Source organism: Hordeum vulgare, chromosome 2H (genome assembly GCF_904849725.1).
Source record: "Hordeum vulgare subsp. vulgare chromosome 2H, MorexV3_pseudomolecules_assembly, whole genome shotgun sequence".
NCBI lineage: Eukaryota > Viridiplantae > Streptophyta > Magnoliopsida > Poales > Poaceae > Hordeum > Hordeum vulgare.
Genome location: NC_058519.1, coordinates 26,023,655 through 26,044,496, shown reverse-complemented (window position 1 = coordinate 26,044,496; position 20,842 = coordinate 26,023,655). Strand labels below are relative to the sequence as shown.

Genomic DNA, 20,842 nt, shown 5'->3' with positions numbered 1-20,842 from the left:
GGGACGTGAAAGAACGTTTCCGTCACCCGACTCACTTCGGAGTCATAGGCTTTCGCCCGATGTCCATGGTCCGAAGGTGCTGGGCAAGGAAGGGCTCCACAACGACCCCCCAAGGAGGAAAAACGACGTCCGCTGACGCCGTGCCGTCTAGGCTTTCACCCGGAGCAACCTCGCCGAGCACCCCCACGCAACCGGCGGCGCACCACCCCCGATCTGCAAGCCTGATGTCCCACACACCTCCTACGCGACGACGATGCACCCTCACGCACGAGCCACCAACCTGGGACAACACTCGATACCCTAGTGCTTCCCTTGCACGCATGTCAGCCTGCAGCCTCCCAGCGCAGCGCCAGATCCGTGCGACGCCTCGCTCCAGGCCTTGTCGCGCGCCAAGGCCGACCTGCGGCGCCCGGTGTAGGGGGACCGACACCGCCCCTAGCAGCCACTCCCGAGCTGCATGCCCGACCTACACCATTGAGCCGCGCGCCACCACGAGATCTGGTCATCCCGCGCCGCCCGGACACCTCGTGGGGAGGGGAGAGCCCCGTCACCGCCGACGCGCACATGGGCTTTGCCCAGCGGCGTCCCCTGTCGACGGCGGGGGAGGGGAGAGGCAAGGAGGGGGTGGCGGTGGCGGCGACCTAGGTAGCGCCCGGACCGCTCGCGGGAGCAGCACGGGGTTGGACTTATTGTAAGTTTGTAACAGAAAGTACACGGGAAAGGTGGTGCTGGGAGAGGAGGAAATATGAGAAACAAAATGGTGATGCATGGGAGAGAAGTCCACACTATCCCTCTATAATTGTGCTAGAGTTTAAGTATCAACCTTAAACTCTAACTTAATTTACACAACCCTAAACTTGTTAAGCCGTCAAAATGTCTTCGCTAGTCTGGTTTAATCCGTTTAGATCTAGTTTTTTCTTGTGCATGTGGCCACGTCACTCTAACACGTGAGCTAATCGGCCATGACACACATCGAATCAAACTCGTTAGACTACTCATAGTGAGGAGTACGAGATACCAGTATCATGCATATGATACTAATGTATGGTATTACCTTTATGGTGCATAATATCATAAAGTATGACTACATTTGTCCAAGTTTATAAGGTCGCATCTTACTTTGGACCACACTTTGACCATCTATATGACTAATAAAATACAAATTATATGCTACAAAAAATACACTATTGAATTTGTATTTGAAAGAGCTTTCCGATGATATATTTTTGTGACATATATTTTTGCTTCTTGTGGCTTCTTCATAAGCAACAGATTTTGGATCAAGATATTCGCTGGAGTGGTGGCAAAGAATTCCGAAGTGGAGCTTTGGCATGCTCATCACGGATCATGAAATCCATTGCCCATGTCTTCAGATCTCGTCCATAGCGAGAGATGTGAAGAGTTGCATAAAATTAAAGAATCAGTTCTTCATTCCAGTCTTCGTGGTCCATAACGAAAGACAACAGTCCAACATCCCGAAGACAATCTAGGGCCTGGTCAAAACAAGGAATACCACTCATGGTTTCCATGTTGATACGGTTGTGAGGGAAAATCCTGTTCTGGCCATATAGCACACACGTGTAGTTGGTGTGTTGTGGTACACTCCAAAAGCGATCAGATTGAATCTTTTGACGCGTGTATGGATTCCTATCGGAATCAAGGAAAGTGTTGTTGAACCGGAATTCCTTGTCGCTGAAGACAAGAGGACGTGCTGGTCCATATTGTCGAAGACTTGAAGGCCTAGGCATTGGGTTCATAACTTTTGGGCGGCGAAAGATGTTGATTTCATATTGTGGACCCATCCTTGGTGGCGGAACAAGCTTGGCCCATTTTGTTGGCACCATTCCTCCTTCCCTATTGCGAGCCATGACAATATTTTCAGCATTGTCGTTACTCAATGGCGTAGCAGGAACAGAAGGACCATCATGAGATGGAGCATTGGCTTCCTTCAGCAACTGGCGGTTCTGAAGGTGCAACAGTATCATCAGCAACAATGTCTTGAGCTGCAACAGTTCACAAGCAACATCTTTAAGCCTGAGAACTTCATCGACTGATGCAATCGGAGTAACACGCATTCCATCTTCAGGTATGCTTCATCTTCGGGCGACTCACATGTTTAGTGGTTTGAACATGCATGGATGCAAATGGGGATTCAGGTGTTCGTGCCACTGAAGTTGAAAATGAAGTAGGCGGAGTGTTGGGTTTGGCTTCACACACAATTAGCCTTGAGGGGGTGCCAATGTGCACGTGTAAATACACATGTAAATGTCCAAAGCATCTTATACTCCACATTTGTGAACGGGGAGAGTATCAAACAGCCCATAAGAAATTGAAAATACTACTAGTACTAGTAAATCATAAATACACTTGCGCGTGTAGGTTGCCATAAACCCGCAAACTGTTTAATTACACCGCCGGCGAGATAGTGACGCAAGAAGAAAGAAAAAGAGAAAAGCAATACTCTACCCAGCTCTAAACCGGGTGGCCACATGTGCCAGCAGCAGCAGCACCTACACCCGTCAATCTCAAGTCGTGCGGAATCATTTCCCTCCCAGAAATCAAGCGAGGCCCGATCGCACACTCACTCCCTCACTCACTCGATCGCCTAGCTAAGCTGCTGACACCACCAAACACACACGCACGCACACACTAGCTAAGCCGATGGCGTCGCCGAAGAAGACGAAGCCGCGGGCGAGGCGGCCCCTGCTGCTCCGGCGAGCCATGCTGCATTCCTCCCTCTGCTTCCTCCTCGGCCTCCTCGCCGGCCTCGCCCCCGCCTTCCGCTGGACCCACGTGGCGTCCACCGCGGCCACCGCCCACGTCTTCCGCGCGCTCCACGCCGTCGACGGCGCCTTCAACCACACCGTGCTCCTGCTCCAGCAGCAGCAGCGCCAGCTGCAGCACGGGCACGTCGACGTCGCCGCCGCCGCCCTCCCCTCGCCGCCGCCGCCGGAGACGGAGCCGCTGCGGCAGCCGCAGCTGCTGCTGGTGGTGACGGCCACGGAGCGGTCGGACCCGGAGCGGCGGGCCGCGGGGCTCACCCGCGCGGCGCACGCGCTCAGGCTCGTGCCCCCGCCCGTGTTGTGGCTGGTGGTGGAGCGGGCGACGGAGGCCCCGGCCACGGCGCGCCTGCTGCGCGGCGCCGGGGTGTCGTACCGGCACCTGGCCTACCCCGAGAACTTCACGGCCGACGGCGTCGGCGTGGAGAAGGAGCGGCACCATCAAAGGAACGTGGCGCTGGGGCACGTCGAGGAGCACCGCCTGGACGGTGTCGTGCTCTTCGCCGGCCTCGGCGACGTCCACGACCTCCGCTTCTTCGACCAGCTCAGGCAGATCAGGTGAGTGCATGCATTGTCCTGCCTACTATAAGCTTTTGGTTAACCTGTTGATCTCGTTTGTCGATCGATCCTTTGGTAAACTGACTGATAAAGAGTAGCGTAGTAAACTGGTAGTAATAAGCAAGTTGTGGCGGGTAATTAAGAGTTGCACCCAGCTCTATGGGTGTCGGTGGAGGTGACACTAGTTGAGCCGGCCGTATAGCAAATAATGTGCATGCAGCATGGGACTGGCCACTCTAGCTAGCCATACTAGTGATCGGTGATAATATGATGCATTAGCTAACAGTACTCCGGTAGCTAGCTAGGAATCGAGCAGGGATAGCTAAGATGGCATGATGGATGTCACTCAGCGGCACCAGCACTAGTACCATGTTGTCGTGGACGTGCATGTCCATCCATGTGCGCACCATCCTCTGCCCGCTCCGGTGCGCGCGCGCGCGCCCGGGTGTCGGTGTCGGCAGGTAGAAACATGGACGAGTGAATGAACGAATGATCCGCGCTAACTTTGATCTGAAGCCATCCGTACGTTCACTCATTGGCCGACGCTGCTGTTACTGTGCGGCGAGCGGTGATTACTACCCTGCCTGACATACACGTACGTTGTGTGCATGCATGATGCAGGAAGTTGGGCGCGTGGCCGGTGGCGACGGTGTCGGAGCGCGAGCGGAAGGCGACGGTGGAAGGGCCATTGTGCGGCGGCTCGCCGTGGGCGGTCACGGGCTGGTTCTCCACGGCCGGCGCGACGCCGACGGCGAGGGCGGCGAGGCCGCCGGTGGGAACGGTGGACGTGGCGCGCTTCGCGTTCGGCAACGCATTGCTCTGGGACCCCCACCGCTGGGACAGCTTCCCCGTCTCCGAGCCCGACGCCTCACAGGTAATTCCGTGATCGAGTACACTATTAGCCTAATTTGACAAGGACATGATTGGTGCCATAGACGTGGTACGAAGCAAGTCCGACGTTTTTTTTAAGCCGTGTTCGGATTCCCTCCGCTCCGTAACTTCGCGCAGGAGCGGAGTGACGTCCAGTTACAATTAGTGGAGTTGGTCAAAGTGGGCTCTGCGCGCTCCGCTCTAGGAGCGTACCGAACAGGCACTTAATAACAAATCTAATTATTTATAAATAATAATTTTAATTTTAATTTGGATGGCAAGTTTTAGTTCAGAAAAAGTGAATGACAATTCTAGTTGTAAAAGCGTCAGGGCGGTGTTACTTTGTTCCACACGTGTGGCATTTATCACTTAGGTTTGACAAATATGTCCTTACAACATTTGCACCATTGTGAAATTTTAACAGGATTATCAAAACGTAACCAAATCCAACTGGATGTTATATTCGTGAAAATTTTACATGACGATCCGTGCAAAAAAATATTTTTATTTTTTCTTTCCTTTTTATATATACAACTGTTATATTATTTGATTGAGACTTGATGAAATCTCATTTAACTGAGACTTGATTAAATCTCAACCGACTGAGATCTAAAAACATCTTTAATTAGTCACACATAGCAAATATGATACTTTAAACGCCCGCGGATGCTCTCGGTCAATGATCAGGCGTGTCCGCTATTCATTCGTCCGTGCAGTAACATTTTTTATTTTCTTTCTCATATGTCGGGTCGTTTGCACCTGATTGACGGAGAGTGAAAGAGAGAATGAAAATAATGAATAAATAAAAAAATGTTCAGGATTGGATCCTACATGACGGACTAAAAGATGATTTTGGATGGATCGCGTCCTACATGGCGGACTGCCGGGACTTGTCCGGATGCGTCCGCGATCCTTTATATCCTTTCTATATTTAAGATGAATATGAGGTTCGCAGGCAGCCCGGACATATATGGATGATATATGGGGTCCGATTGAGTTAAATTTTTTTCTTTTTCTCTTATGTCCGGTCATTGATCGGACGCGTCCGCTAACATATGAGGGATCGTTTGAGGTGCCCGGTTGTAGATGCTCTAAGCATACCTTTTTTACTAGGGAACGCCTGCCGCCTGGACCTCATTCGACTGAGCAAACAATTGGTCTCAGTCGGATGAGGTGGCAGTTGACGTGGTGAACACTTTTCACGTCCCTTTTTCAGGATCGACTCGGACAGGAAAAATAAAAAGAAACCCAGTTATTTTGTTTTGTGTTGCTAGTTCTTTGTCCTTGGTTGTCGGTTTTTATGGGTTTGTTAGATTTTTTCAACTGTTGTTTGTCCAAAAATAATAATTTTTTTTGTCTTGTGGGTTTTTTGTCCTGGGTAATGGGACCTTTTCGCTACGGTTGCAACTACTACAACAATAAAAAAACAGGGTGTGGTCGCATCTTACGTCTTGCAGTTGCGGTCGTGTCGGGGTCGGTTTTAACTACTAGCCTTAGGACAAGCGTTTGCAGTTGGGTATCATAGGTTGCAGTTGCAGCCGTGTCGGTTAGGTTGCAACTGCTACATAGAAAAAGAAGAAGAAAAGGATGCCCTCCATCACCCCGCTTGTTGCGGTTGCGGTTGGGTGTGCTTGATAGAAGTTGCAGCCGTGTCACTATGGTTGCAACTACTGCAAAAAAAAAGGAAAAAGCAGGTTCCGTTCGCACCTTACGTCTTGCAGTTGCGGTCGTGTCGGGCCGGTTGCAACTACTAGCCTTAGTACAAGCATTTACAGTTGGGTATCCACAGTTTGCAGTTACAGCCGTGTCGGTTAGGTTGCGACTGCTACATAGAAATAGAAAAATAGAAAAAAAAAATGGTGCTCTCCATACCCCGCACGTTGCGGTTGCGGTTGGATGTGCTTGGTTGCAGTTGCAGCCGTGTCACTGCGGTTGCAACTACTACAACAAAAAAAAGGAAAAAAGCAGGTTCCGTTCGCGCCTTACGTTTTGCAGTTGTGGTCGTGTCGGATCGGTTACAACTACTAGCCTTAGCACAAAACGTTTACAGTTGGGTATCACAGGTTGCAGTTACAGTCGTGTCAGTCAGGTTGCAAGTGCTACATAGAAAAAGAAAAAAAGAAAAAAAAAGTAGAAAGATGCCGTACATTGAAAAAGTGAATGATGCCAATTTATTTCTCATTCGAATGAGTTTTAGCAAAACCGTTTTTACTAATATTGTGGGTATATCTTTTTTTTTTCAGGATTCGATAAAGTTTGTGCAACGATTGGCCGCACACGAGTACAACGAGTCGAGAGGAATGCCTGATCCCGATTGCTCGGAAATCATGGTGTGGCGTGGAGATCAGCTCGTCGCTACCTAGATCGCTCTGGATGATCATAATACAACATACTAAATGTCTATGCGCGTTTATCGCAACACAGCTAAGCAGGTTTTGTTAGCTACAGAGTACTAGCAGCCCCAAATTACGGGGGCAAAATGATATTGTAATAGCCCTTGGAAAACAAAAATGATACTCCCTACGTTTTATAATATAAAAACGTTTCTATAGATCTCGCAAATGAGAAGACGATACTGTAATAGGTGATAAAGTAGCTTTCCGTACACGATGATCATGCATGCAGTTTTGCCTTTCGCCACTAATATATACCGCCTCCGTTTCAAAATAATTGTCTTAACTTTGTACTAGCTCTCGTACAAAGTTATACTAAGTATAATGTATGCATGCCTTCTTAACAAACTTTTTCATGTAAGCATGCCTCCCCAACATTCAGATCAAAAGATAGGTTTATGTTTATTAAATAACATATACTTCTCAACTCTTAATTTTTTCCCTCATCAACCGATAACTGACAGAATTGTGGGTCTAAGGAAGATGTTTATGGCTCCCATGTTGGCAATACATTTGAAAAAGGTTTATAGTTCCAGTGTGGCATGTTCATGTTGCTCATGACCCTCTCGAGGAGTTGGCACGTTCAAAATGAATCAATACACCATAAATCTCCCCCGCACATGTATGTTTTCGTAAATTTTTCTAAAATTTCTTAAACTCCTTATTTGGCATTAAGATGAACACTTACGTTGAGCTGGTTAAAGGGACAGATGTGATATCGTATGATCGTCCTAGTGTGGCGCAAGTGCACGCGCTCAGGCCCTAGGATGTAATCCAACGATTAAGGGATGGGTCAAACTAAATATTGATGACTCTTATATTTCGAGTAAAGATGTGGGTGCGAGCGTGATAGTTTGGAACAATGCCGGAACCATAATTTTTTTTTGGCATGAGAGCTTTGTTTCCTTGTAGTGATGCACCGGGTTATGTACATACACAGGCTATTTTTTTTTTCTTTTTGCTATTTAGCTTTCCGAGCTACCCATAGTTATTGAAATGGACTCAGTTACGACAATGACCATGATTTCTTGTGGAGAAGCCGATCGCTCGGTCTATACTTCGCTGGTGAATGAGATCAGATATCTCACGAGTTTTAGACACACTTGCACTATTTACGTTTTTCGTTATCAGAATAAGGCTGGTGATAATTTAGCTAGCTTTGGTAGAGCTCATGCCAGGACAATGACTTGCCTTGGTCCAGGTCCTCTTGAAGTTTTGAAGATAGGTCGAGTTATACAAGTATTTCTACTGCAAAAGAAAAATAATGTGTAATTTCTTATTTGAGATTCGTTTAAAAACTGTTGTATTTCTTAATTTGTTGTTCCGCGGAACCACACGCCATTCAATCGGTTAGTAACTAAACTACGTTGCGACGAATTGATCTCCGCGCCACACCATGATCTCGGAGCAATCCCGGTTGGGCATCCCCCTCGACTTGTTGTAGTCCTTGGCGGCCAACCGTTGCACGAACTTTACGGAGTCCTGAAAACAATACATATATAGGGTTATTAGCCAGGACTGGGCCATGATACTACTGATTAATCAGTATTTTGCACTAATAGTAGTACTAGTGAAGATGGAGACAAATGGAAGCTGGTGCGGCGGTGCACGCCGCGCACGAATCACGGCTTTGGTTTACGTCCTGTTCCGGCCGTTTGTTTTGCCGGCGCACAGCAACAAAATCGACGGGACAAATTTCACGGACGAAAAGCCGCACGCTTTGCGGCCGCTTTGACGACACGGCCGCCGTCGACCGTCGTCGTGCGCGGAGCCGCGGATTGAAATGTGGAAGCTATCCCATAGTAGTTAATTGAGCGCTGTACCTGTGAGGCGTCGGGCTCGGAGACGGGGAAGCTGTCCCACCGGCTCGGGTCCCAGAGCAGGGCGCTGCCGAACGCGAAGCGCGACACGTCCACCGTGCCGGCCGGCGGCCTCGCGGCGGACCTCACCGCCGGCGCCCCCGCGGCCGTCGAGAACCAGCCGGTGACCGCCCACGGCGAGCCGCCGCACACCGGGCCTTCCACCGTCGCCTTCCGCTCGCGCTCCGACACCATCGCCACCGGCCACGCGCCGAGCGTCCTGCACCATATGTACACAGTGTGCGTGTCAGTGGCACGTACCAAAAAGCGACGGCTAATGAATGAGTGCACAGAACTGGTTCAAATTGATTGAAGGTGGTGGCAGTGACGCCAATCATTCGTCCATCCATGTGTTTCTGGAGTGGACGGCGCTGCCGACACTTGGGGCGCTGATGCAGAGCATCGAGAGCATAGCAGAGCGTGGTCCGCACATGCATGCATGCATGGGTGCAGTCGCACGGACAGCATTGTACTGCTGGTGCTGCCGAGTGCTGTGCTGTGACATCCATCATGTCGGTCGCCATGGTCACCATGGCCTACTTTCAGTCTAGTGCGTATTAACTGCTTGTCAACCATCCACTAATGCACCCTCACACTCCACCGACACCGCCGAACACTCACTATAACGAACCATGTTCGAGATCAACATCAACATCGTGCATCCAGCTGCTATCTCACTATGCTGAAATGCGGTTTGTAATGGCGGCAGTGCTAAGATGCTGCATGATCCCATCGGTAGAAGGAAGCAGCGAAAAGTTTAGGAGTCACGACGCGCGCGCGCACCTGATCTGCCTGAGCTGGTCGAAGAAGCGGAGGTCGTAGACGTCCCCGAGGCCGGCGAAGAGGACGACGCCGGCGAGGCGGTGCTCCTCCACGTGCTCCAGCGCCAGGTTCCGCTGGTGGTGCCGCTCGGCCTCCGCCTCGCCGTCGGTGAAGTTCTTCCCGTAGGTCAGGTGCCGGTGCGCCACCCCGGCGCCGCGCAGCAGCCGCGCGGTGGGCAGGGCCTCCGCCGCCGGCTCCACGACCAGCCACAGCACGGGCGGGGGCACGAGCCTGAGCGCGTGCGCGGCGCGCGTCAGCCCCGCTGCCCGCCGCTCCGTGTCGGACCGCTCGGTGGCCGTGACGACCAGCAGCAGCTGCGGCTGCCGCAGCGGCTCCAGCGCCGGCGCCGGCGAGGGGAGGACGGCGACGTGGACGCGCCCGTCCCGCAGCTGCCGCTGCTGCTGCCGGAGCAGGAGCACGGTCTTGTCGAAGGCGCCGTCGACGGCGTGCAGCGCGCGGGAGACGTGGGCGGAGGCGGAGGCGGAGGCGGCCCAGCGGGCGGCCGGGGCGAGGCCGGCGAGGAGGCCGAGGAGGAAGCAGAGGGAGGAGTGCAGCATGGCCCGCCGGAGCAGCGGCGGCCGCCTCGCCCGCGGCTTCCTCGCCTTCTTCGGCGACGCCATGAGACTGATAGCAGCTTAGCTAGAGCTAGTGATGGGTGTTTGGTGGGTGAGTGAGTGTCAGTGTGAGCGTGTGATCGGGGTGGCGCTTGGTTTCTGGGTGGGAAATGATTCCGTCCAAGTTGGACTTGGGTCGGCTCTGGGATCGTGGATGGATCGGCCAAATCTCGACTGACATGCACACGTGGCCGGCACGCCGGGTTCAGACTCCGGGCACTGCACCTTCCTTTTTTTTACTCTCCTGATGACTGGCAATGATGCGCATTTCATAGCAGATGGATTAATCCATGCTTAATCACACACAACTAATCCGATTCAGATATACAGTAGATAGCGATGCGAGGTGGTATATCATAGGGTAGTCTGTCTGGTCACCGTCTCCCGCCGTGCACTCAACGGCAAACGATACGGTCCATGTGCTCCTCCGCCGTCGGCGATTCAATTCCGTCCGTCGACCTCCTTGTCAGTCGTTGGGGGTACTTGGCTTGCCTATCATACAGCAGTACCTGCAATCAATGCACGCTTTCCATACTGTTTGCTCGTCGGTTCGATCGGCGACTTGGTTTCTATTTTTCTCTGTAGGGAAAAAAAGGAAGGTATTAGTTCAGCCTATTTTTTTTTCTTTTTTATGTACAGAAAGCTAACTTGTTCGTGCTGATAGGTACGCATTGGCATCTTCAGTTGATGCCAAGAGGGGAGACTGGCATCAAGAATGGCTTTGCTTTCCTTCCTTATCTTTTTTTTTTTTTTTTTTTTTGCGAAGAGCTTTCCTTCCTTATCGAATGAACCAAACAGGAATACAGGATTCAGTTTCTGAAACTGGACTCAACATATCAGCAGGAATAATATACAGCGTAGGATGACGGGAAGCAGAAGAAGAAATTTTCTTCTCCGTGTCCTGCACAAATAGATCTGCCGTCAGATTTCTGGAACAAATACATATAAATATGGTTTTAAAATATCCAACACACGGGGATGTAGCTCAGATGGTAGAGCGCTCGCTTAGCATGCGAGAGGTATGGGGATCGATACCCCACTTCTCCAAATATGTTTTTTTCCCTGTTTCGCTAGACACAACTTCGATATCAAACTGGATTGTCTGTTGTCTCCCTACAAAAAACTTTCGCAAAAATCAACATGCTGAATCAGATCAGATGTTTGCTTTCATGTTGGTTCTAAACTGAACCTGAACCATGGACATCGCCAAGTTTTTGTAGGAAACTACCCGGTGCTCTGGCCTGAATCTGAATAATTAAATCTTACACACAATTGCATAACATAAGATGGAAGTAGTGATTAATTATGCTTGAATAGCAATTGACATGAGAATTCTGCTCTGTGGTCTGCCTGAATCTGAATAATCAAAACACAATCTGCTTGCTTCACGAGACTACTACTGTCAATTCAGGAGACTCAATAACTATCTATCTCCTCCAAATTAACCTGTATTTCTGACAACACGATTAACATATATAGTGATCTGTCTCCAGCCCAAACTTCGGAGATTGTGAGCGAAGATGATGATACTTGTGTGACGTGTTTCTCTCACTTCTGAATTTTTTATCTTATCCCAGTCCACTGTGGCCCAGTACTTGGTGCTTGTCCCGGAGAATGTGTGTTGCAGCTTCTTTTGTTCCCCGATATTTTCTAGTCTTTCTATATGAAGTTACTTATATACAGTTTCGCTCCCTTCATGTAGATTACTTCCATACAGTCTTAAAGGTACTCTTGTGGCACAGCCCCATCACACAAGTCTTCTCTCATAACGCAGGGGGTGGGTGGCTCCCTAGGGTTCCCTCCCTCCCGCCCCTCTTCGGCCTCCCTCCTCCTCCTTCCCTCCCTGCCGCCGCCGACGGACGCCCCCGGCACTTGGTCGGGTGGTGTTGGCGGCGGCGGGACTGCGTGTCCCCGTGCGCGCGGCTCTTTGCCCGGGGCATGAGGGCGACGGCGGTGCTCATCGGCTCGACGACGGTCCGGCGACCCGACAACAGTGGCCGGCGACGCGCGAGGTGGTGGTGTTGCTCCTAGGCGATGAGACGGCGTGGTGACGAAGGTGGTCGGTGGCGCGCCCCCGGCCCAGATCTGGGCCCTGTGGCCCCATCTGGGTCCTAGCGGGCCAGCTCCCGGCGTGGCTTCATCGTCGTCTGTGTGGTGAGGAGGAGCCGCAGCTCGGACGGGGGGGGGGGGGGGGGGCGGCGACGCCGAAGGCGCGCCTGCTGCAGCGCGATGGCGGGAGCTTCACGGGCGTGGAGAGCCCAGCCGGGCCTGTGGGCCCACGGACTTGGTATGCTCCTGCTATTGTGCCCGGTCGGCTACCGTCGTCGACGGTGGAGGTTGTACCCTCCCGCGTGCCGACGGTGTTGTGGCCCCTAGTCTCGGCTCCTATTCCCCGCTGTGCAAGCCTCACTTTATGGTGCCGTGGTGAGACGACGTGGAGGCTTCATGACCGCGGTGGCGCAAGATGGTGGTCGGTTTGGTGGCAGGCTCTCGAGCATCCGAGGTGAAGGTTGGGATCGAGGGAAACCCCTATCGGCCTGGCCGACACCGACGCAGCGACGCCTGTGGGTGCCGCCGGACCTTCCTGGAGGGCGTCGAGGGCGACCCTTCCTCTTGCCTCGTCACGTAGCGGGGGAAACCCTTTGCAGCAGCGTCGTCATCGTCGCGGTCCTTCTTGGAGGTGTTGATTGGTACCGGTGCTTCGGAGCCTTAGAGCTTGGTGGGAGATCTTCGGTGGGTGTAGTGGTCGTGAAGCGTTTTCGTTTCCGTCGATCCGCCGTTGTCGGCATTTTTCTCTTGTTGTTTCTCTTTTGTTTCTTTTGGGTGGGACTGTGCTGCTTCCGTCCCAGCACCTGCTGTTGACTGTATCGGTTGGTTGCTTTGTAATACAAAGCGAGGAGAAACCCTTTTTCGGAGTAAAGGTACTCTTGTGTTATAACGAGTGCTGGTAGAATCAATGATTAGTTAGGAATAAAACTATAGACATCACATCCTTCTGTAATTTATTTCCTGCAATGGTGTGGACTAATGAGTCATGACCAAATGGATTTATGTGATTGCTCAACTCAGTTGTCATAGTTGAAGAAAATGCTACTAATTGTAGAGAAATGACCAGTATTTCTCTACAGTTCATATAAAACTTGAAATATCTATATGCAGCATATTTGTTCGAATTAAGGGAATCGTGAGTTGTGACCCATTTCATATTGTTAATACAGAAACACGGGTTAACACTCTGTACTTGTTGATGCTAGGTTTTTTCGGTTTGTTACTGTAAGTAAATAAAATGTGGTCAGCTCTAGAAAACCAAGGAATTCTATTTTAGGTGATATCCTAGAAAATAATGATTAATAAATTGAAGTTATTTTCATATTTTAGGTGATATCCTAGAAAATTATGCAATGGACATATCTATAATTTGAGTTCCACATATATTCATGCAGCGCTAGTGCATTGTTCCGGTTGTCGCCTGAAGAACACCTTAATCACGTTTAGTTTCCAATAGGACACTACTACATGAGAGGGTTGGCCAATATATTATATTGAGCAAGTTTTCTGAAATAAGCATGAGATTCAACTATATACGAAATATATGCTTGTAATAAGGACATGAATCTTTGGGAGGTGATGACTGCTTGTGTGATCATGCACAACATGATCGTCGAGGACGAGCGTAATGACAATATCTTCGACCAAGGATTTGATTATCAAGGTGAAAACGTTGAGCCCCTGCACCAAGAACCGACCACGTTTCAACAATTTGTCCAATTCCATCATGAGCTGCGTGATTGACACACTCGTTCGGATCTTCAAAATGACTTGGTTTAGCACATATGGGATCATATTGGCAACCAATAGATGTATTGGTTCATTTTATGTTCATTCAAGACAATTTTAATTTTGTTGTAAAACTATTTTATTTAGAGACAATTTCGATTGGGTTGATGTGCAAACTTGTTTTAATACGAAAATATGGACATTTTAGGCCTTGACGGACAGAATGAGGCAAAAGGATGCGGCCGCGCGTCAACCGCATCCGAGGACAGGCCCGGACACGATCCATCGCCCTACGCAAACGGACAGAATCCGTGTAAAACGGACGTCCGTTTGAGGTCGCACGGTGGAGTTGGTCTTATAGGGCCAGTCTGGTCACCATCTCCCGCCGGTGTACTCAAGGGCAAACGAAACGATACGATCCATGCTCCGCCGTCGGCGATTCAATTCTGTCCGTCGACCTCCTTGTCAGTCGTTGGGGTACTTGGCCATCATACACCAGTACCCATTAAGCGAGTACGGACGTGGTACCAGTAGCGGCACTGTGCCTGCAACTGCAATCAATGCAGGCTTTCGATCCTGTTTGGTCGTCGGTTTGATCCGCGACTTGGGTTACTTCTTCTGTAGTAGTAGTACTCCTGCTGATTTTTTTGCGGGAACGATACAGAAAGTCGTTCACTCGGCCAATTTATTTTTACAGAAAGCTAACTTGTTCATGCAGATAGATAGGCATTGGCATCTTCAGTTGATGCCAAGAGGAGAGATTGGCACCATACGTAACGTAAGTACATACGCTTTGCTTTCCTTCCTTATCGTCCAATGAGCCAAACAGGATTCAGTTTCAGAAACTCGATTCGACATATCAGCAGGAACAATACAGCGTATCCAAGGGATGACAAAAAGAATCTTCTTTTCCGTGTCCTGCAGAAATTGATCAGCCGTGACATTTCTGAACATTGTATGTTTGGACTCTCTATATAAATCCCTGTTTTTATGGCATGAACACCAGGGGATGTAGCTCAGATGGTAGAGCGCTCGCTTAGCATGCGAGAGGTATGGGGATCGATACCCCACTTCTCCAAATATTTTTTTCCTTTTTTTTTTCTCGATGGTCTGGCATGAATCTGAATAATCAACACAAGCTGCTTCCTTCAGGAGACTACTGTCAGTTCAGGAACACACTAGTTATCTCCTCCAAATTTATATATTGATCTATCTCCAGCCAAAACTTCTGAGACTGTTGTGAGCGAGAGTGATGATACGTGTGACGTGTTTCTCTCACTGCTGAATGTTTTCTCTTATCCCTGTCCACTGTGGCCCAGTACTTGGTGCTTGTCCCAGAGAATCTGTGTTGGAGCTTCTTTTGTTCCCCGGTGTTTTCTAATCCTTCTATATGAAGTTACTTATATACAGTTTCCCTCCCTTCATGTAGATTACTTCCATACAGTCTTAAAGGTAATCTTGTGTTATAACGAGTGCCGATAGAATCGAGGATTAGTTAGGAATAAAACTACAGCCAGGCTATCTTGTTTTTCACAATTTTTTCGTGCAATTTCTTCCTGTTATGTCCTTTTGATCTTTTTGATCAACCCCACCCTTTTGTATTCCCGCCATGCTTCCTGCTATCTAAATATATGCCAGCCAGCAGCTGGATCTTTCAAAAAAAAAATATAAGTCTTTATAGAGATTTAACTAGTGGACTACATACGGATGTATATAGACATACTTTAGAGTGTACATTCAATCATTTTGCTCCGTATATAGACACATAGTAAAATCGCTTAAAAAACTTATATTTAGAAACGAAGGGAGTAGTTAGGAATAAAACTACAGACATCCTTTTCTTGAAGCTGCTCCTTCTGTAATTTATTTCCTGCAATGGTGTGGACTCATGAGTCATGACCAAATGGATTTATCTGATTGCTCAACTCAGTTGTCATAGTTGAAGAAAAGGCTACTAGTTGTAGAAAAATGACTAGTATTTCTCTACAGTTCATATAAAACTTGAAATATCTATATGCAGCATATTTGTTCGAATTAAGGGATTCGTGAGTAATGACCCCTTTCATATTGTTAATACAGAAACACGGGTTAACACTCTGTAATTGTTGTCGATGCTAGGTTTTTTTAGTTTGTTACAGTAAGTAAATAAAATGTGGTCAGCTCTAGAAAACCAAGGAATTCTATTTTAGGTTATATCCTAGAAAATAATGATTAATAAATTGAAGTTATTTTCATATTTTAGGTGATATCCTAGAAAATTATGCAATGGAAATATCTATAATTTGAGTCATATATTCATGCAGCGCTAATGCATTGTTCCAGTTGTCGCGTGAAGAACACCTTAATCACGTTTAGTTTCCAATAGGACCCTACTACATGAGAGGGTTGGCCAATATATATTGAGCAAGTTTTCGGAAATAAGCATGAGATTCAACTATATACGAAATATATGCTTGTAATAATACAAAGGTTTCTGAAAAGCCTCCTAAGTTGGTCTTTTAAAATGATGGGAAGCCTTGAGTGTTGAATGTTCTTGAACCAAGGATGAGGAGCTCTCCCGAGAGTATTGGCTAGTGAGACAAGGTTCCACTCAGCCCACCCGGGTTCGAATCTCCTCACCCACTATGAGCTACGCCAAGGGGGTTTCTTCCCCCCTTTCGGCCTAGTTCTTGAACCATGGATGATCCTCTAGAAGTGTAGGTCATCGAAGCATGATACGCCTATTTTGCATCATGAATTACTATTGATATTTGTGTTAATTTTGTCCATTATCCCTTATTATCATATAATTCTTAAATTCTTTATCTCTCAATATGCAAGGTACATCACCGAGAGGGAAATATCTGGAAATTGTAATTCTCGATCGGGAAATAGACAAAAAGGAAAAAAAAATAAGTTCCTCCAAATGGCCTGAAACTTCATGGAGAATTTTTATGAAATATTTAAGAATTTTTGGGCCAAAATATACCGGAGAGGGGCCACCTGCTGGCGACAAGCCAACAGGTTGCCCCCCTAGGTTGCGCCCTCATGGCTTGTGGGGCCCCTATATGTCTCCCAACCCCTATCTTCTTCTATATGGTATGTTCTACCCTAGAAAATTAATCATAAACTATCTTTTGGGACGAAGATCCCGCGTCTCGAGGCGGAAACCTGGGCAGAGGCCCTTTTCCTCTCTGACAGAGAGATTTTGTCGGGGAAACTTCCCTCAGGGAGGGAGAGATCGAAGTCATCGTCATCACCAACACTTCCTCCTTCGTGGGAAGACCAATGTTCATCAACCTCTTCACCAGCACCATCTCATCTCCAATCCTAGTTCATCTCTTGTATTCAATCTATGTCTCAAAACCTCAGATTGGTACCTGTGGGTTACTAGTTGTGTTGATTACATCTTGTAGTTGATGATTGTTGGATTACTTGATGAAAGATATTATATTCAGATCCTTAATTATTATTATTATTACACCTATGATCTTGAACATGTTGATGAGGTGTGAGTAGTAATTATTGTTCCTGAGGACATGGGAGAAGCCTTGTTATTAGTAATCATATAAAGTTGGTATTCGTTTGACATTTTGATGATATGTATGTTGTTACTTCTCTTAGTGGTGTCATGTGAACGTCGACTACATAACACTTCACCATGTTATGGGCCTAAGGAAAGTCATTGTGGAGTAACAAGTAGATGATGGGTTGCGAGAGTGACAGAAGCTTAAACCCCCGTTTATGCATTGCTTCATAAGGGACTAATTTGGATCCACATGTTTCATGCTATGGTTAAATTTACCTTAACTCTTATTTCGTAGTTGCGGATGCTTGCGAGAGGAGGTAATCATAAGAAGGTTGTTAGTTCAAGTAAGAACAACACCTTAGCACCGGTCCACCCACATATTAAATTATCAAAGTAGCGAACACGAATCAACTCAATATGATGAACATGACTAGAAAGAAATTCCCATGTGTCCTCGTGATCGCTTGCTTCATATAAGAGTACTTTCAGGCCTGTCCTTTGCTATAAAAAGGATTGGGCTACCTTGATGCACCTTTGTTACTATTGTTACTTGTCACTTTTTAGCAATTATCTTGCTACAAAACAATCTATCACCGTTACTTATAGCACTTGCAGAGAATGCCTTGCTGAGAAGTGCTTATCATTTCCTTCTGCTCCTCGTTGGGTTCGACACTCTTATTTATTGAAAGGACTACGATTGATCTCCTATACTTGTGGGTCATCAAGACTCTTTTCTGGCGCCGTTGCTGGGGAGTGATGTGCCTCTAGTAAGTGGGAATTCGTAAGGAAACATTTTCTACACATGCTGAAATTTACTGATGCTTGTCACTATGAACGCTCACCCTTTGAGAGGTTTGTTCGGGTCATCTTTGCCTCAAAGTGAAGATGGGGAAGTTGTTCCTCAACCTACTGAACCTACTGAAAATATTCATCATGAAATTCCTTTGGATATGCTTGAAAAACCGTTATCTAATCCTTATGATGGTACGACTCATCCTGATTACCATTTGATATTTGTCGATGAGATTTGTGGATTGTTTAAGCTTTCAGGTCTACCCGGAGACAAAGTTAAGAAGAAAGTTTTCCTTTTATCTTTTGAGGGAAAAACATTAATGTGGTATAGGATATTGGATGATATTGGATCATGGGACTCGAATCGCTTGAAGTTGGAATTTCATCGGAAGTTTTATCATATGCATCTAATCCATCATGATCAAAATTTTATTTATAATTATTGGCCTCGTGAAGGAGAAAGTATCGCTCAAGATTAGGGGAGGCTTAAATCTATGATGCACACCTGCCCCAACCATGAGCTCACAAAATAATTGATTATACAAAAAAATTATGCTCGACTTTCTCATGACGATCGAACGTTACTTGATTCTTGCGATGTTGGTTCATATATGAAGGAGACTATTGAATTTAGATGGAATCTTTTTGGAAAATATTAAATGCAACTCTTAAGATTGGGAACCCGGTGAAGTTAAAGAGTCAGGTATAAATCTTGATTTTGATTGTATTAAATCTTTAATGAAAACTTCTCCTTTTCATGAGTTTAGCAATAAATATGGTCTTGACTCTGAGATAGTAGCTACTTTCCGTGAATCTTTTGCTATCTATGTTGATATTCCCAAGGGGAAGTGGTTTAAATATCATCCTCCCATTGAAAAATTACCCGAGGAACATGTTAAAATTAAGAAAGGAGAAATAATTGTTAATCATATTGATCTAATTGTTCCTACTGCTTACATTGAGAAACCTCCTTTTCCTGTTAGAATTAGAGAACATGCTAAGGCTACAATGATGGTTAATAAGAGTTATGTTAGGACACCTAAACCTTCTAAACAAATAAATGTTGATCCTAATGTTGCTATAGTTAAAGATCTCCTAGTTGATAATATTGATGGGCAGGTTATTTATCTTTGTGATGAAGCTGCTATAATTGCTATCATGGCGTGTATGATATAGGTGCTAGTATTAGTGTTATAACTTTTACATTAGATCAAGAAATTATGCATGATATAGCACCCTTTGAAATTGAAGATATTGATGTCACTATTAGGCTTGCAAACCACGATACTATTTCACCACTTGGGATTGTTAGAGATGTTGAAGTCTTGTGTGGAAAAGTCAAGTACCCTAGTGATTTCCTAGTACTTGGTTCCGAACAAAATAACTTTTGTCCCATCATATTTGGTAGACCTTTCTTGAATACGGTTAATGCTGAAATTAATTGTGCCACTGAGAAGGTCAAAGTGAGTTTTGGTGATATTTCTCATGAGTTTAATTTCTCCAAGTTTAGCAAACAATCACATGAAAAAGAATTGCATGACAAGGCTGAAATAATTGATTTGGATTCTATAGTTGTACCTCCTACTGATCCACTAGAACAATATTTGTTAGAGCATGAGAATGATATGCATTTGAACGAAAGGAATGAAATAAATAGGATACTCCTTGATCAATAACCTATCCTTAACCACAACTTACCAGTTGAAATTTTAGGTGATCCTCCTCCACCAAAGAGAGATCCCGTATTTGAGCTTAAAGCTTTACGTGATACTTTGAAATTGCTTATCTTGATGACAAGAAGATATATCATGTTATCATCAGTGCTAACCTTTCAGAGCATGAAGAAAAAAGATTACTGATACGTCTGCAATGTATCTATAATTTTTTATTGTTCCATGCTGATATATTATAATTCTAGAATACTTTTGTGGTATTTATTTACCAATTTATATTATTTTTTAGCACTAACCTATTGACCCAGTGCCCACTGCCACTTGCTGTTTTCTACATGTTTTTCACTTTTTAGGTTTACCATACCAAACGAAGTCGAGTTGACCTGAAACTTTTTGGAGATTTTCTCTGGATCAAAAGAAGACCACCAAGCATCGGAAGATTGTTGGGGGCCACACGAGGGGCCCACAAGCAAACCATGCGACCTAGGGGGCGCCCTGTTCTTTTGTGGGCCCTTCGAGGCCCTCCCGACTCCGTTCTCTGGGTTATAAATTCCCACATAACCTAAAAACCCAGAGGTAGTCTCGAAACATTTATTATGCTGCCGCAGGTCTCTGTTCTGACGAGAGGTCATACTTGTGATCTGCGTTGGGTTTTCCGTGAAGAGGAACGGGTTATCGCAACACAATGTGGGTAAGTATTTCCCTCGGTTATGAAACCAAGGTTTATCGAATCAATAGGAATATCAACCACAACCGTCTTCATCGTCTGCACACAAAAGAACAAACAACTTGCACCCAACGCGAGCAAGAGGGTTGTCAATCCCCTTGTACTTGTTATGTGCAAGCGAGTGACGTGTGTAGATAATTGTAAATAGTTGTAAATTGCAAAATAAAATAAAAAACAAGTAAATGGCAGCAATGTATTGAAGGTTTTATAAATATGTTGTGAATAGACCCGAGGGCCATAGTTTTTCCTAATGGCATCTCTCATGAAAAATAGCTTACGGTGGGTTAACAAATTATTGTTGGAAAATATACAGAAAAGCGGATAGTTATGCGATATTCACGACAATGATCATGTGTATATAGGCATCACGTCCATAAATAAATAGGTTGACTCCTGCCTCCACCTATTACTATTACTCCACTCATCGACTTCTATCCAACATGCATCTAGAGTATTAAGTAAAACAGAG

The 20,842-nt window shown here is 46.7% G+C and overlaps 2 protein-coding genes and 2 non-coding genes across 4 annotated transcripts; 3 read left to right on the top strand and 1 right to left on the bottom strand.

Moving 5' to 3' along the window:
* The first annotated feature begins 2,465 nt into the window (after positions 1-2,465).
* LOC123429364 (probable beta-1,4-xylosyltransferase IRX9) lies at positions 2,466-6,813 on the top strand. The gene is made up of 3 exons (XM_045113408.1): positions 2,466-3,338; positions 3,960-4,212; positions 6,452-6,813. Exons 1-3 carry the CDS (start codon positions 2,662-2,664, stop codon positions 6,569-6,571), a joined length of 1,050 nt encoding a protein of 349 aa, XP_044969343.1. The 5' UTR covers positions 2,466-2,661; the 3' UTR covers positions 6,572-6,813.
* A 1,074-nt stretch (positions 6,814-7,887) lies between these two features.
* LOC123429363 (probable beta-1,4-xylosyltransferase IRX9) lies at positions 7,888-10,164 on the bottom strand. Its single transcript, XM_045113407.1, has 3 exons — positions 9,244-10,164; positions 8,425-8,680; positions 7,888-8,083 (listed from the first exon to the last, which is right to left on the bottom strand). Exons 1-3 carry the CDS (start codon positions 9,900-9,902, stop codon positions 7,964-7,966), a joined length of 1,035 nt encoding a protein of 344 aa, XP_044969342.1. The 5' UTR covers positions 9,903-10,164; the 3' UTR covers positions 7,888-7,963.
* A 706-nt stretch (positions 10,165-10,870) lies between these two features.
* On the top strand, positions 10,871-10,943 carry TRNAA-AGC. Its single transcript has one exon. It is a non-coding gene; the product is annotated as a tRNA-Ala (tRNA).
* Positions 10,944-14,678: 3,735 nt separating this feature from the next.
* TRNAA-AGC lies at positions 14,679-14,751 on the top strand. The gene has a single exon. It is a non-coding gene; the product is annotated as a tRNA-Ala (tRNA).
* The last annotated feature ends 6,091 nt before the right edge of the window (positions 14,752-20,842 follow it).